At 44.1% G+C, this 17,176-nt stretch overlaps 1 protein-coding gene across 11 annotated transcripts in view; it reads right to left on the minus strand.

Moving 5' to 3' along the window:
• Arhgef11 (Rho guanine nucleotide exchange factor 11) overlaps positions 1-10,909 on the minus strand; it is a 109,529-nt gene extending 98,620 nt beyond the window's left edge. For 8 of the 11 annotated variants that reach the window (XM_040752535.1, XM_040752531.1, XM_040752537.1 and 5 more), the window contains exon 1: positions 9,726-10,908. In XM_040752535.1, coding sequence (XP_040608469.1) covers positions 9,726-9,757 — 32 coding nt within the window. In that variant the 5' untranslated portion in view covers positions 9,758-10,908. Of the gene's footprint in view, positions 1-9,725 lie in introns of all 11 variants that reach the window. The other 3 variants (XM_040752539.1, XM_040752532.1, XM_040752538.1) reach the window with 2 other exon arrangements.
• Between the last annotated feature and the right edge of the window lie 6,267 nt (positions 10,910-17,176).

Here is a 17,176-nt window from a genome sequence, read left to right on the forward strand (position 1 = left end):
AGCCAGTTTGAGCTACAAAGTGAGTTCTATGCCATCCAAGGCTGCTAACACAGTAAGACCATGCTTCAGAAAAACCACACATCCACACACACAAAATGAAGAGTTAATTAAGAGCACAGATGTCACTAGGCACTATGACACTCTCAGAGCATGGAACACAGAGTATCAGTGTCACCAAAGGAGACTGGAACCTCACCGCAGATTTACAGAGCCAGAAGTAGGGAGGGGCCTGGGCCCAGTGGTGTATATTTTAACAGGCTTTCCAGCTGATTCTGATGGCCACTGAAGATTACAACCTCTGGCCTGGGAACACAATCCTATCTTTAAAAAATAGACTAAGTCATATGGCAGAAGCCAGGAACATTGCAAGAGAATTGGCTTGGCTGTCTATCACCATTTCCTTTTGTTTTCTCACTTTCATCCATGAGAAGGTGGCTCCTGTCTCACTACTGCCCAGCAACATTCACCAAGGCCATGATGTCCACCTAGTAAGTGCAGACTGTCCTTCCACAGGACCATGCTCTTTGTCTGCGTTTTTCTCCCTCTCTGCTTCCTGCTACCTTTCTGTGTCTCAATCTGAAAGTCTCTTCCTCCAGGAAGTTTGCAAACCTAAGGCGTCCTTCCCATATATTCCAAGTTTAGGTACTACTCACATCTGTCTCCTCTCAACAGAACATCCGACCCTTGACAAGACACTAAGCATCTTATTCATGTTGATCCGTGAGTTTGGCATCACAGCATGTGAAGATTTGTTACATCAACCTTATCTGAGGGACAACATAAATGAATTCTCCTAATACTGACCCCTGTTCCTGTGAAGACACTGAATCCTAAGTGATGTTCTCCTTTGTCTCTGGGATGCTGAAAAGAGGGTCTGCAGTTCTTGCCTAACACAAGGTCCCTTTCACACAACTATTTACTGCACTCTCTTCAGTCACCACCTCCCAGAACAACAGTGGCCTTTCTCTGGACTGCAGTCTCTCGGAGAGAAGCTTCTAAGGGCCCTGCTCTGTGGAATGAATGGAGCCAGCCTTGGGTAGACAGTACAGACAACAGCAGAGTAGATCCTGCCTTCAGACCCCTGTGGGAAAGGCAGCCTAAAAACTAAGCTGCCGATAGGGAAACTACTAAAACTCTGATAAACTGAAGGCAATAAGTCCAATAAGACTGGCCTATCCCTACAGTAATTACCAAGTACCCAAGGCCTAATAAACCACTCAAACAAGAATTCCTTTTTTTTTTATTGTTTGTTTTTTGACACAGGGTTTCTTTTTTTAATTACTTTTTTATTTAAATTAACAACAATCTTATTTACATACCAATCCCAATTCTCTCTCCCTCCCATCCTCCAACTTCCCCCACCATCTCCCCATTCTACACCCCCCATCCACTCCTCAGAGAGGGCGAGGCTGCCCATGGGGATCATCAAAGTCTGCAAGTCAGGGTTTCTCTGTGGCTTTGGAGGCTGTCCTGGAACTCACTGTGTAGACAAGGCTGGCCTCAAACTCACAGAGATCAGCCTGCCTCTGCCTCCCGAGTGCTGGGATTAAAGGTGTGAGCCACCTCCATGCATCTATGAACAAGAATCTTGATCTCAGCCCTTGGTGGCAGTATTTATGCACATGGGTGTTCTGTCTGCATGTCTGTTTGTGCACCACACACATGACTGGTGCCAGCAGAGGCCAGGAGAGGGCACTGGATCCTTTGGAACTGGAGTTTCAAGCAATTGTTGTTGGAAATTGAACCTAGGTCTTCTGGAAGAGCAGTCAGTGCTCTTAACCTCTGAGACATCTCTCCAGCCCATCTGGCAGCAATGCTTAGAACCATTTTCTTAGCAAATCAGCAATGTCAAAAGTGAGCTACAGTTCAAGTCTAGAAATAGTATTTGTTATGTATAAAGAACACCTAATATAACAACAAGAACCGGGAAGTAGAAGATCACGGGGTGGGGTGATGGGGGGACACCACATACTGTTCTTGAACCTTGACTTTCAGGACAAGATGTGACAACCAACATAAAACAAGAAAGGGACAGCACCACTTTTTTTTTTTAAATCAAAGTCTTCTATGAGCTAAGTGCTATGCATGAACTTTTACATAAATTCTTATTTTATTTTACTGTTGCTTTATTCACTATAATAAAGAATTAGAATTAACCTAGTTGTACATCAACAGACAAATGGATAAGGAAAATTTGGTGTGTGTGTGTATGTATGTATGTATGTATGTATGTATGTATACATGAATACTATTCAGCTCCAAGGAAAATTAAAGTTAAAAAATTGCAGGAAAATGGATGGACTTAGAATGTATACTATTAAGTGAGGTCACATAATCTCAAAATAAAAAAAAACACATTCACTCTTATATGCAGGATCTGGACAATAATATGTATGCAAACAAATATACCTGTGAGTACTGTTTAACATGAAGGAAAGAGAACAAGAAAAGCTAGATATAAGGGGATGAGGAATGCAGACAATGAACAAACACAAGCTGTGTTAGAGGATTTATAGCTAATTGTTTTTCTAGTTCTAATTCTGTTGTGTAAGAGGACATATAGCTAATTGTTTTTCCAGTTCTAATTCTGTTGTAGGTTTTTTTTTTTTTGGTTGTTTGTTTTCATGGTGGATAAGTGCATAAATTTAATGTGAAGCTTCACAGGTTCTGTTTGGAATGCTAATTCTAACTATATATACACGTTTATTAAGTTGTAGATTTTGAGTCTGGTTAATTTTGGTGTGTAATGTTTTTATTTATTTGCAAGTTTTTAAAGTTTATTTAAGATGAACTTTTATATCAATTCTTTTGCACAAATAAAGAATAACAGAATCAAACTGCTATATGTATGTAAAGAAGAAGTAACACAAATGTATGGTAGAGTTTGGTGGTATTAATAAAGAAATAAAAGAAATGGGGTTGGAGGAGACAGAGCATTTGATACAAAGGGGTTAAAGTGAATGCTGTAGACTCAGAAATAGGTTGGTATACCTGATGGCAGGAAACAGTAACATGACCACAATTAGACTGAAATGAATAAGAAAGCCATGGATTCCAAGCTAGACAGCTAGGCCTAGAAAAGAACAATGCAGGTCTCAAGCAAAATGGAATTTGCCTTGGATCGAGATCTTAGACACCTAAACAATCTATCTTCCTTCCTTTCTTATCTTGACACATGGAAGTCACTATACAGACAAGTCCGGCATCAAACTCGCAAAGATCAACTTGCTTCTGCCTGCTGAGTGCTGGGTTTAAGGGTCTGTGCCACCATGCCAGCTAGTTACCTGATTTTCAAGCACTCCTGTTTTTGTTCACTAGGATCCCAGAGCCATGCCTGTCAATTCTCAGGCTCAACAGAAGACTATGGGTAACCCAAGCATGGGTCTTCCAGTGATAAGTAAGGTTAAATTTAGACTAATCTGGGCCCTTGGCAACCAATTTCTTTGATAACACTTACTACTATACTATAGTATTCACAAAATGCTTTTACAAAAATCATCCTAATTACAGCTAGTTAGTGGCTGAATGGGGCTCACACAACAGACTTTACCCTTAAAGTCCTCTATTTTCTGTATCCATCTAATAGTATGGTTTCTAAATCCCTTGAATATGGTCTGATATTTAGGAATAGAGTATGAATGATTGAACAGGACCCATTAAATATATGCTAACCTTCTCAAAGCATGACCCAATTTTTTAAGAGCTTACCCCAAAACCAACTGTCCTTTTCCCATCTCTCTAAAAGACTACACTGAAGGACTCAAAAACTATTTGATAGAAATGGCCTAACCCAATAGTCTTCACACGATAAATTCGTTCAATACTCTGTGCTCAGTGAACTGCTGGGTACCAGTGGGAGACAAGTGGCTTTTAATGAAGCTCCTATCTATCAATAGCACTGTCCCTTTCCTAGTCAACTAGTCTCACAGTAGGAATCACATTAGCTTCAACCCTAACATACCTCATTGATTCCACTTCCAAAATGCCATCTGCACTCAGCCTCTCCTTTATTCTCACTGTTACCACTCACCCGGAGACAGAAGAAACCCATTTCTTATAGAGACTGCTATAAAAAAAACTTCTAGCTGGCCTTCTCAAATTTAAAGTCTTCTAATTTGAATATCCACACCAGGATTTGCTCTTTGTCCATCATTCTTTAAAGTCTTGGATTACATTTAATTGTGTGTATGTACACTCATGACTGGCATAGCACACATGTAGAGGTCAGAGGACAACTTTCAGGAATTGGTTCTTTCTACCATGTGAGTTCCAGGGACTGAACTCAGGTTGCCTGGGTTGATAGGAAGCACCTTAACCCACTGAAACATGGAATCGACCTTAAATATTGTTTTAAAATTTCAATGGACTCTTCTGTAAAGTCTGAACTATGCTGTATCTTGTACACATTATCAACTTAATTTTCCCCTGCCCCAGAGATCCTCAAGCATACCATTTTTAGTGTACATCCAGAAGTTTTGTTCATGTTCCCTTTGCCCAAAACGGCTTCTTCTCTCTTCTAAAAAAATTTAACTACTCATCTCCTGCCTATCTAAATTTTTTCTTTAGATTTATTTATTTTATGTATATAGTATTTTACTTGAAAGCATGTTTGTGTACCATGTACATGACTAGTGCCCACAGAAGTCAGAAAAGGGTGTCAGATCCCTGGGTGCTGTGTGTTTTCCATTTTTTTCTTTTTTTATTCAGTGAATATGTATTTTAATTTCAAATTTAAATTTTTTCATTCAATATATTTTGATCACTCCCAACCCCTCATTCCCCCTCCCCACCTTTGGCTTTTCTATAGACCAGACTGGCCTCAAACTCAGAGATACACCTGCCTCTGCCTTCTGAGTGCTGGGATTAAAGATGTGAGGCATCACCCCCAGTATAATATATTTTTAATAGTAATGCCACTATGATACTATGAAGCAGACTCAGTATAAATTAAAATAACTCATATGTCTTATAGAATTTCAGAGCTAACAAGCCCTTTCAAACACACACAAGTCCTGGATCTTTAAAGCAGTCAGGGACACAGCCTCCAGTTTCCACACCCTGTTCCACAGAGGCTGTTAGCTTTTAGAAGCCCCTGATCTGTGCATTCATCTAGGAACTACTTATACAGTCTCCATAAGATCTGGTTTCAGTTTCTGATAGATGCAATCATCTTTATTTTTTTGTTTCTGCTCCTAAACTGGAGTGCATTTTCTCTGCCAAACAGTGCTTTGACCAGGAAAAAAAGTATTAGCTTGCTCTATTAGAACATTTTCCAGTATCAAAATTAAGCTTTAGCCTGCTGCTGGTTCATAATGCTGATTAATGGCCAAATGTTTCATCTGCAAATCCACTGTCATCTCCCATCTCATGTGGAGAAGACACAAAATTTCAGGGTGCGCACTTTTGTTGCTCTAGACCACTATTGCTGTGCTAGGAGACCAGTCTTCTAAAGCACTCAGTAAGAGTATGAACTAAGTTAAATATCTGGGGATGTCTGATTCCAGAAGGAACTGGGGAAACAGTCAGTGGGGAAAGTGCTGGCCCTGTAAGCATAAGAACCTGAGTTCGGATTCCGGGAGCTCACTGGTCAGTCAGTCTTGCCTTATTAAGTCAGCAGAATCCAGGTTCAACAAGAGACCTTGTCTTAAAAACTAAGATGGAATGTGACTGAGAAAGATACCTAATGTCAACCAAGTATATGTATACACACATATACATTTGAGCACAAATATACTCCAGTGACCACTGGAAAACGATTCCTTTTTGGTCTTTTGAGACAAGGCTGCAGTAGGCTGGCCTTACACTTATATGTAGTTCAGGCTGACCTTGAACTCATAATCTTCCCACCTCAATTTCACAAGTGCTGAGAATACAGGGGTGGGTCATTACACCCATCTATGGGTGTTTTGCTTTTTTCTTTTTGAGACAGGGTTTGTAGCTCAGGCTGGCCTCAAACTCCCCATGAAACCAAGAATGACCTTGGATGTTTGATCCTCCTGCCTCTATGTCAGGGGTGCTGAGATTACAGGCTGAACCCAGTTCTTCCACCATCCTAGCAGGCATGCTACCAACTAAGCTATACTCCCTGCCCAGCATTTTCTGTTTTCTTCATCATGTACATTTCTGCAACAAGAATGTATTCATCCTTCTTAAATTTCTCAAAACAATAGAACTTTGTGACACTCCTTAAGTTTTAAAATTATTGTCATTATTGTTTAGAGACAGGGTCTCAATATGTAGCCCTGACTGGCCTCAGGCTTGATTTGTAGACCAGGCCACGTTGGCTTTGATATCACAGAGATCCACCTGTCTCTCCCTCCGAGATTAAAGGTGTGCCCCACCACACCAGTTTTAATTTGTTCTGGATTATTTAATTCATGAAGCAGTGCAAAAAAACTAAATTAAATCCACAAGTTTACCATCTAGTTTATATAGTTGCACAATTTAAGAAGCAATTTGGAATATCTTATCTCATTTGATTTGTGTCTTTCAACAGCCCTGTAAGGGAGATACAATAAACAATTTTCAAATGGCACGATCATAAACGTGTGACCTAGAGATGACATTAGTATGGCACTCCTAACTTTATACAGTAGGAAATGGAGAAGACCAAGAATTCTTGGCATAACTGTACTCTTCTGGTTTGGTCTTTGCATGAGCTACCTTTGTGAAGAGAAAAGCTGTTCTGTGAATGCAAACTCCTAATCTACCCAGCCCCCAAAACATGTACCCTGAGGAATCAGAGATGCTCTCTATGTAGAATAGAAATGCATCTTCAGAAATACTGAAATTCAGATGAAGAGCCAAAAAGATGTTATGAACAAAAAGTACAAAGAGGAGGGCAGCCACAATTTTTCTCACCCTTCACTAACAGCTGATGATCACTAAGAGAGAAACTATCTAAAAACACTTTACTCCTTCTATGAACCTAGGAGTATTACCCAACAGGAAAAAGGCTGCCAAGTAGGGAGCCCAGTCTTTTTCATTGAAGCCACACTGTCTCTAAATATAAGGTCCTCCATCCTGTCTCCTTTATCTTCTAGAAAATACATATCACCAAGGAAATTTTGTCTAATTTACCCTATATTAACTAGGTGATGAAGTCACTGAATTTACACTTGTTGGTATGTTCACTTATCCAAACATGCATTTGTTGAGTATTTATGGAGCACTGACTACACACCAGACACTAAACTTAGCAGACAGGACAAAAACAAGTAAACTAACACAGCCCCTGCTTTCAGAGCTCACACTAGTGGCACTTCTATGTGGCCTTTGGGAGTGTTGTGTTTCTGAGACTGTATGTCAGTGTGTTACTCAGGCTGGCCTCAAATTCACTGTGTAGCCCCAAGTGGCTCAATCTTTTAATCCTTCCTGTTTCAACTTCCCAAGTCCTGGGGTTATAGTTATAAGCATGTGCCACTATTTGACTGCCTGCTCTCAATAAGAAATGAATAATTTTCTAAAACACTTACACCAATTTACACAATGAATTGATAATCTAAAAGAGAACAGAGGCCCTGACACAACAATTTGCAATGTTTCCTTTTAATCTATCCCTCCAGAACAGCATAAGACTACATTATCACTTGGGAGGTGGAAGCAGCAGGATTGTGAATTCCAAAAACATAGCAAGCTTGAGTGACAAAAAGAAAAGATTGTGACTTTTTTACATTTGTAAGGGACAGAGTCTAGGACATCAACAAGTTCAACAGTGTAACTCTATAGCTAAGGCAGCAAGATCAGAGAAGCCAGTTAGAGGAAGCCAGAAGGAATCTCAGTTCCAGGACTGACCCTCTTATTGGGGCAGAGATTCAGGCAGGATAAAGGCAAGGAAGGCCTTACCTGCAAATGTACTAACCCATGGGCATGCAGGGTGTTTTAACTCCAGATTCAGGCAGGGTAAAGGCAAGGAAGGCCTTACCTGCACAGGGCACTAACCCATGGGCATGCAGGGTGTTTTAACTCCAGAGATTATAGGTACAAAGTACAAGGGAACTAATGACAAACACCTAACCCAACAGAGAGAGAGAGAGAGAGAGAGAGAGAGAGACAGACAGACAGACAGACAGACAGACAGACTCATTCTAGATGGTAAGTCTGTTGACAGGATGGGGCAACAAAAAGGACCAGGGATTCAGAATCGGAAGGCTTAGATTTGAGACTAGATCCTGACACTCCTCAGGCACAAGACAAACCAGGAGAACACTCAGTCTCCCCATCTGCAAAATGTGAATGCTAACTTTTGATCTGTCTACCTCAGAAACATTATGAGGTTCAAATAAGAAGTGCTCTGAGGAAAGCACTTAGGACCCTGGGATCTGTACCCGTGAGGTTATGCAAGCTCCTAGAGGAACATCTCATGTTAACCCACAGGCCCTCACTACCTCTTCATCCCTCAATCCCTGGTTTCCACCTGCTCATATCCCTGACTTAATAGAAATCTGTGACACCCAAATCTCTGATAGTTTCAGTGACCCTTTCCCAGGGGCAAATTACAGAAGACCACATGGAAAGGGAGGGGAGACGCCAAGTAGCCACACTGCCTTTGTGGTTGCCTCCTCTTCCCCACTGCAAGGCAGTTTCCCCCACAAGGACTACCAAACAGATCTAACCAGGCCCTGAGACAACACAGCAGTAAGCTTGTGGAGAATAGTACACATTCCACAGCCAAAAGGAAATCACTATTAGCATGTTTAACCAGAGGTTAACTGACCCAGAGAGAACAACTGCTGACTTACTGACTTTTCCTCCCTTCCTCATAAATACTTTTTCCTTTGACTGTTATCTGACTTATCCAGTGAGGATGCATGGGATACCTACAAAACACGCCCCCTTAGAGGATTTTTAAACACAAGAGTTGAAGAGGAGAAGGGGAAGAAATGACAAGACAGACACCTACCCTTTGGGGGACAGAACTATCCAGCTGCAGCGTTACCACTAACAGGGAAGGCAGCTCAAGCTCATGGGGGAAGGGGGTCATGTGCCTCCAGCAGATTTCAAGGGCCTAAGAGCCAAACAACTCCTTCCGGCTTCAAGCAGAGGGAAGGCCTGTTTTGCAGAGTCAAGCTTATTAAGAACAGCTTGGCAAATTAAACCTCCAGCATCAGCCTGTTGGTAGGTCTCACTGTAAACTCTAACCCTGAAGAGGAAGAAATTGAATGTGGCCTCCCCATTTGGAGCTCCACCAGCCACTGGTGAAAGTTGTGATTATATGGATGCAGGATATTTCTGACCCAACATTTCAGGCCAAAAGCATCTTCCTCGTTTTAAACGGGAACCACCCTACCACTGCGTCCCGACACTCCTTAACAGTCAGTCTGATGGAGGCCCACAACCCTGCCAGTCACCCCGCACCCTCCGCAAATACCTTAAGCTCGGCCCCATTCACCCCAGTGGGTTCCCATGACCAGGTTTGGTCCAAGCTTGGAATCCCTAGGCTGGCAAGTTGGGGACCCAGAGTCAGCCCTACACCTGATGTAAGGCAAACGCCACTGAAAGCATTTCTCCTCCTCTCCATCTTCATTGCTTACTGGCTATGAATGACACAGAATTAGGAGGTATGTTTTGGACATGGAGGCGCTCAGAGGGACTATAAGCATATATGCTGACAGTACCCACAGACCACCTTACCTAGCCCACAGCTCAGTTCAGTCAAAAGCCAACACCAACTCACAGCCTTTTTAGTAAGTTTTGGGAAAATCCTAAAGTATTTGCAAACTTACCTGTCTATACTATGGGGTAATCTTATGCTCATGGTTTCTCGGTGTCTCCACAGTTACGGAATCCTGTAGCTTCTTTGGATGTCGTGATCAGGCCAGAATCCCTTGCGATTTTTAAGGAAGGTGAGAGGAAGGCCTCCCACGTTGAAGACTGAATCCTTTTTCTTCCGGTCGTCAGGACCCTGGTAACTGCAGAGTCAGCCCACTCCCACCGCTTAACATGTCTCCTCCTTTCTTGACCCTTCACCCTCCCCTTCCCTTGTCTTAAAGAAAGAAAATGAAAAAAAAAATATATAAAGAAAAAGAAACAAAAGAGGGAAAACTATGACCTTCTTAGAAATCAAAACGTCAACCACAAATCTGAAGGTTAGCACTATGGGCTAAAAAAGCCAACCACAGAAAGAATGCGACTTCAAAATATCAGTCTTAACTGTGGACAGATAAAAATCATCCTTTCAATCCAGTTTTCCCAGCTGTCCTTCTGTTGACAAGGGAACCTTAAGCTCCAAAGGCTGAAAAATCTCTCGTTTCCAAATGCTTAAAATGCCAGGGAAGGAAAACAAAACAAAACCAAAAAAAAAAGGCTGAACAAATCCGAAATGGCACTCGGGGAAAAAAAATCTTCCAGATGATTTGCACAGTTAAAATAAATAAAACCATACAGCAGTATGTACAAACACGGAGTCCAGTGGGGCCCTGGGAAGCAAAATTTGTGAATTTCTTAAAAATCAAAACAAAACAGCGATCGTTTACATTTAAAGGTTTGGAATTCTGAAACGAGCCAATTGTGCAGACATACACACACAAAAAGAAAAAAAATTCACAAAACACCTGAAGCGCAATGCTTTTTACCTTCAAAACGATAGCATTGCCCAAAACCCCAGGAAATCTTAAACGCTCTCTTCCCTTTCGACCTGCAGGTTCCTCCACCTAGCCCAGTGCTCAGACCCAGCCTCGGATCGGCCTTTTTCTGAGACAATTTCCTCAGTCAGCGCTGTGTGCTCCTGCACGTCCAGGCTCCGAAGGTCTCTCTCGCCGCAGCGCCCTGGAGCGGCGGTCCCGCTTCCCGTCGCCGACCGATCGCGCCCGGCGACCCGCTCCCACTATTGTTGCGGCTCGGCTAGGGCCAGGGCGCCCTCCACAGCGGCGCGGAGAGCCCGGGCCGCGGCCTCGGCCTCCGTGCCCGTCCGCCCGCCCGCCCGCCCGCCCGCCAGCCAGCCACAGCCTCCCCGCTCGGCCGCTCCCGGCGTCCGCGTCGCGGCCGCTGCGCTTCCGGCCCCGCCCCCGCGCGCGCTCGCTCAGGCCAGGCCCGCAGCCGCCCGCCCCGCCCCGCCCCGCCCCGCCCCGCCCCCTCCGCCGCCCCCCCCCCCCTCGTCCACGGACTCCGCTCGCCCAGGCCGCCGCTGGCTCCTCCTTGGCGCCGCCCAACCTCTCGCGGCCCCGCGCGCCCCCGGCCCTCGCGCTGCGGCCTAGCCGCTCCCGGTGTTGCTGTCCCGGAGGTGCGACCTTTGTTTCCGCAGTGTCCGCCGGCCGCGCCTCTGTCGGCGCCCTCGCCGCTGCCCAGTCCTTCTCGGCTCGCTTTCACTCATTTGTCGCGTCCCCTTCCGAGTTACCAGGCGGCCTCTAGGCTGTGCCCTCGCCCCTCCGAATGCCCACCGACTCTGCCCTCTAGGCTTCTCTCAGATTAGCTTGGGTATCTTGTATGGCGCTGCTTTTTCATTCACCGAAAAAGCCTTTCCAGGACAACGTTATTTTCATAACACACACCCCCTTCGTGAAATCACGGTTTCTAAATCTCTTCACCTAACTGTCGATAGTCAGAAGGTTCCCAGACTGAAGTAAAAAGAAGCACTGAGACTGAGGAGGAATTGTCTTCTTGCCAGGGGTTGCTGTGCAGGCGCTGGTGTATTTCCACGTACGACTTTCCCTTCTGCCTGCCTTGGTCTGGGCCTACCTGCGCCCATTCAAGTTCCGAGCTTGTCTCCTGTGTTAGCAACCCAGAAAAGAAACTGACTAAGCATCTATTTAGGACCTACTAAAATCAGACTCCCCTATTTTTTTTTTCTGCACAGGTTGATGAATGAACTTTGCTATAGTCTGAGTGTGTGGGGTGAGTGTGTGGGGTGTGTGTGTGTGTGTGTGTGTGTTGTGACTCCTGAGGATATACAAACGTCTGTTCACATCAGATAGGGAACCAACAATTTCACCGAAGACTATCCTGGTGAGCCTGTGGGTTTATTGGTGTTACTTCCAGGAACATGAGCAGCTTAAAGGCAACCCGGCAGGGGTCAGGACGGTGGACTACTGACCACCAATGGGCCAATTGGAGTTGTTACTGTTTCTCTAACCTTGGGGAGAGGCATTGTGAATCTTGTTTGTTGCAGAAACTTCTTGAAATTTTTGAGCACTTACCTACTGATCTTAACAGCTGGTGTGCTGTTGCACAGGTGTGCTTGTGGAGACCAGAGGAAGCTATGGGAAGCATTTTCCTCAAGTGCCAAACAGCCTCACCCCCTTTTGACAACAAGAGTCTCTTAACAGGGTTGGCTTGCTGAGTAGGCCAAGAATGGCTGGTGAGTAAGCGCTACCCTTTCACCCTTCTCAGCACTGTGATTACAAGTCCACACTGCCAAAACTCAGCCTTCTTTATGTGAGTTCTAGGGGTTGTGTGACAGTTTCCTCTCAAGGTAAAACCTTCCATTTAAAGGGAAACTCTTTAAAACATAAAATATGAAACAGGAGGTGAAAAGGGGAGGTAAAACATGATATTCTATAGAAAAACTCCTTAAGACAGGAAGTAGACAACTCAAATAGCTTCAAAAAGACCCTGAAACTGACAGGATTCACTAGGCCCCTCCCTCTCCAAGCGTGTATTAGCAATAAAAACTGCTTAGGGCCATTCTCAGGCAAGGCAAGCTACAAAGAAGACTATCATACAGTCCAGCACTGTAAGACCAACCAAGCATCCTGGAAGAGGCTTGGACTCATGGAGCTACCTACCTGGAAAGGGCACTACTATCTGTTGAACTGCGGTAGAGCAGGCACTGTGCTCCATGTTTCCAGCTTTTGTGAGCTGTCACACATGCTGAGGTGGGTCTTTGAGTCATTTCTACTCCTGTAAGAAAGTTCCTACCCATATTCCTGTAAGCAACCCTAATAAAACTCACTGGTTCACCGAGTTGGACTTTGGTGGTGTCTGTACTGTGGTCTGTTGTTGGTCCTTCCCAGAGTGAGTAGATACTTGTTTACGTCTTGTCCGGAAATGTCTGACACACAATAGGGTTGAACTCAGGTTCTTGTGCTTGCAAGACACCTTTTACCAACTGGTCCACGTCTGCAGATGATTTTTTAAATTTGTTTGGTTTGTTTTGAGATAGTGTTTTCACATACATACAGACAGACAGACAAACATTCAGACAGACAGATAGATTACAGGCTGTGGTCCAACAATAGCTGTCTGCCAATGGAAGGTTCAAGACAAGAATGCAGTATCTGTTCAGTCCATGAGGCTTGATATCTCTGCTGGCCTTAAGCATATGCCGGAATCCTGAAGAAGCAAGCTCTAATGCCAGGAAAGGAGTGGGTTTGCAACTGAGAGCAAGAACGCGTACAGAGAGGGCAAGCTTCCTTCTTCCATGCCCTTTATATAGGCTGCCTCCGGAAAATGTGGCCAAGATTAAAGGTGTGTCTTCCCACCTCAAAAGATCCGGATTGAAAGTGGGTCTCCCCACTTCAGATGATTTAATTAAGAAAAGGTCCCTCACAGATCCAGCAGCTTGGGTTTTAGTTAATTACAGATCTAATCAAGTTGACAACCAAGAATAGTCATTACAGTCCACTCCTTGTCAACCTCACACATAATCATATCTCCTTAAGTCATGCTTAATTTCTAAATGAAAATAATAGACAGGTCATAATTATATCAGGTCATGGCATTATATATTTAAACCAGGTCATAATTACACCTAATATGATATAACTATCTCTTGTACAACCACAAACACATTATAAATTTTAGAATAGATGGCTTGTCCCTTGAGGGATATTCTTTTAGAATCTGAAGCTCAAATGTGACAAACCACTGAAACTCTCTTAGTTGATGTTACATCACATTAAAAAGAAATTAAGGAAAGAAAATACAAATATTTGTACAAACATATGCTTAACAAAATATGACAGAAGCACTCATGTCAACTATAATCCTTGTTTCTGTAACTGGTCACGTGGCCTTAGCTGGTATTTTTTACTACCTTCCTCTACTACTCATTCTGTACGTCCTCTACCCTCAGCAAGCTCCTCAGCAGGTCTTGGCTATTGTGGAATAATTTTTTTTGTACACTGTTACGGGGTCCTTCCTGCAGGTAGAGTGGGGGAAGGGCCAGTCCAGCCGTCCTCTTTCTGGGGGCTGAGTGTCGACGACTCAGACCCTCTCCCCATTAGTACTGGGGAAAAAACACACACTGAGTCGGGAGTCTGTCGAAGCAGGATCTCGATTTATTCCAACATGCAGAAACTTATATAGGATTGAGGTAGGGGATGGGAATCTTAGGATAGGGTAAGGTGACATGAAGAGTTAAGGGCCAATAGTATTCCACCAAGCAGGCAGGTAGCTAGGCAGGGGACAATCAGGTCTGGCTGAGTCACCCCCACGTGGAGGTTACAGGTCAGAGACAGGTCGCCAAACTCTAGCCAGACTCAGGAGGTTACACTGGGCCTCACATCCGAGCCTTTCTTAGGCCCAACACTCTGTGAAGATGTGTTGCACTCATTGGTTTAATAAGAGCTAAACTGCCAATAGCTGGGCAGAAGAAGTTAGGTGGAACTTGTGGATAGGACGAGAGCTCTGGGATTGAAGAAAGGCAGAGTCACCAGGAAATGCAGGGAGAAGCAAGATGAACATGCCATACTGAGGATAGATACTGAGCCACACAGTAAAGCATAGATAAGAAATATGGGTTAATTTAAAGTGTTAAGAGCTAGTTAGTAACAAGCCTAAGCTATTGGCTGAGCATTTACAATTAATACTAAATCTCTGTGTGGTTATTTGGGAGCTGGATAGGCAGGACAGGAAAATCCTCCTACACTTGCCTCTTTTCTCGGAGGAGTGACCTATACCTTAAATCCTGAAGGGTCTGTGCCCATTGTCATCCTGCCTGGATTGGGTTGTAGTTTCCAATTGACTTTAGTCACCAGACATGGTAGCACTAAGAGATACCCTAAAGGATCTCCTACACAGCAGACATAATCTTTCTTGAAGCAATCTAACTTCTCTTTGGTAATCTGGAATAATCATCCCTTTTATTCCTCTCTTAGCCTCTTGGCTTACTGGAATAAGAAGCCCAAAGTGTCCAGGGGGAAGTCTGAGCTTCCGGTTCAATAATGTTTGTTGTGGCTCCTGTCAGGAACACTCTCTCCTATGGGATCAAAATTTCTAGACCATCAGAACTTGTCATGGGAACAGGAAGCAAAAATTTTCCTAGTAGGTCAGTAGGTGTGATAGTGAGTGAAATTAACCTCTTCCCCGCCGCCCTTTATTCCTGAACCCGTGAATCCTGGCTGTGGAAGACACCGTACCATATGTGGCAGTTTGAATGAAAGTGGCCCTCATAGTCTCATAATGAGTGGCACTATTAGGAGGTGTGACTTTGTTGGAGTAGGCATGGCCTTATTGGAGGAAGTGTGTCACTATGAGGGTGGACTTTGAGGTCTCCTTTGCTCAAGCAATGCTCAGTGCGACACTCAGACTCCTTCCTGTTGCCTGTGGATCCAGATACAGAACTCTCAGCTTCTCTAGAACCATGTCTGCCTTGCTTTCTGCCATGAGGATGATGGGCTAAACCTCTGAACTACAAGTGAGCCTCCATTAAATGTTTTCATTTGTAAGAGATGCGGTGGTCATGGTGTCTTTTCACAGCAATAGCAACCACAAGACACCATATATTAGATATATATTCAAATGTCATATGTAGTCAAAGCATATACCTCCTTCTGGAGAACTCTGCCCCAGCCCTCCAGTTTGTTGCCACCCAATTGGCATTATAACTGTGTCTTCAAAAGGCCATTCTGTCTTTCTGTCAGGCCAGCTGCTTCAGGATGTTAGGGAACATGGTAAGACCAGGATTCTACATGGGCCCACTGTCACACTTCTCTGGGTGAAGTGAGATCCCTGGTCAGAAGCAATACTGTGTGGAATGTCATGTCAGTGGGTCAGGCATTCTGTAAGTCCATGTATGGTGGATTTGATAGAAGCGTTGTATTCAGGAAAGGCAAATCCATAACTAGAATAGGTATCTATTTACTCCAGTAAGGACAAAGCATTGTCCTTTTCATGGAGGAAATGGTCCAATGTAGTCAGTCTGCCACCAGGTTGCTGATTGGTCACCCCAGGCAATGGTGCCTCATCTGGGGCTCAATGTTGGTTTCTGCTGTTGACAGATCTGACACTCAACAGCAGCTGTAGCCAGGTCAGCCTTGATGATTGCAAGTCAATGTTGTGTAGCCCATGCACAACCTCCATTTCTGCCGCCATGGTCACTTTGTTCACGGGCCCATTTGGCAATGGCAGGGATGGCTGGGGAAAGAGGCTGACTGTCCACATAATGGACCCAACTATCTGCTTGATTCTGAATTTCTCTGCTGAAGATACCTTTGATGAGCGTTTACATGGGGCACAAATATCTTTACATCCTTCTGCCCAGATGTCTTTCTTACCAATTTTTCAATCATTCTCTGTCCAAGTCCCTGACCTTCCAGCTAGTACCCTGGCTACAGCTCATGAAACAGTGAACAACTGCATATCTGCCATTTCTCCTTCCAAACAAATGTATGACCTTGCATACTGCCTGAAGTTCTGCCCACTGTGAAGATTTCCCTTCACTGGTGTCTTTCAGGGGTGTCCCAGAAAGAGGTTGTCATGCTGCAGCTGTCCACTTCTGGGTGGTGCCTGCATGATATGCTGAGCCATCAGTAAACTAGGCCCTGTTCTTCTCTTGCTCAGTCAGCCGATCACAGGGCACACCCCATGAGGCGATAGGTGCATGCTTGGCAGCGGATGACATGGTAACAGGAGTAGAAATCGTAGACTTTGGGGCAACTTCTTCATATAATTTGCTTGTGCATTAAGGACCTGTTCAATCCCATGTATATATCACTTCCATTTGATAACAGATCACTGCTGTGTATGTCCTACGATATGACTTGGTAGATCAGATAAAAACCCAGAACGTGATGGGCAGTTCAGCTTTTATGGTAAGTTTGTGGCCCATTGTCAAATGGTCAATTTCCACTAAGGTTCAATAGCATGCTAAGAGCTGTCTTTCAAAGGGAGAATGGTTGTCTGCAGATGATGGCAAAGCATTGCTACAAAATGCCAAAGGTCTGTTCTGTGATCCACCTATAACAGACTGTCAAAGAGGAACCCAGACAGTGACCCTCCTGTCTGTCACTGATACCTC

Source organism: Mesocricetus auratus, unplaced genomic scaffold, assembly GCF_017639785.1.
Source record: "Mesocricetus auratus isolate SY011 unplaced genomic scaffold, BCM_Maur_2.0 Super-Scaffold_100009, whole genome shotgun sequence".
NCBI classification, from domain to species: domain Eukaryota; kingdom Metazoa; phylum Chordata; class Mammalia; order Rodentia; family Cricetidae; genus Mesocricetus; species Mesocricetus auratus.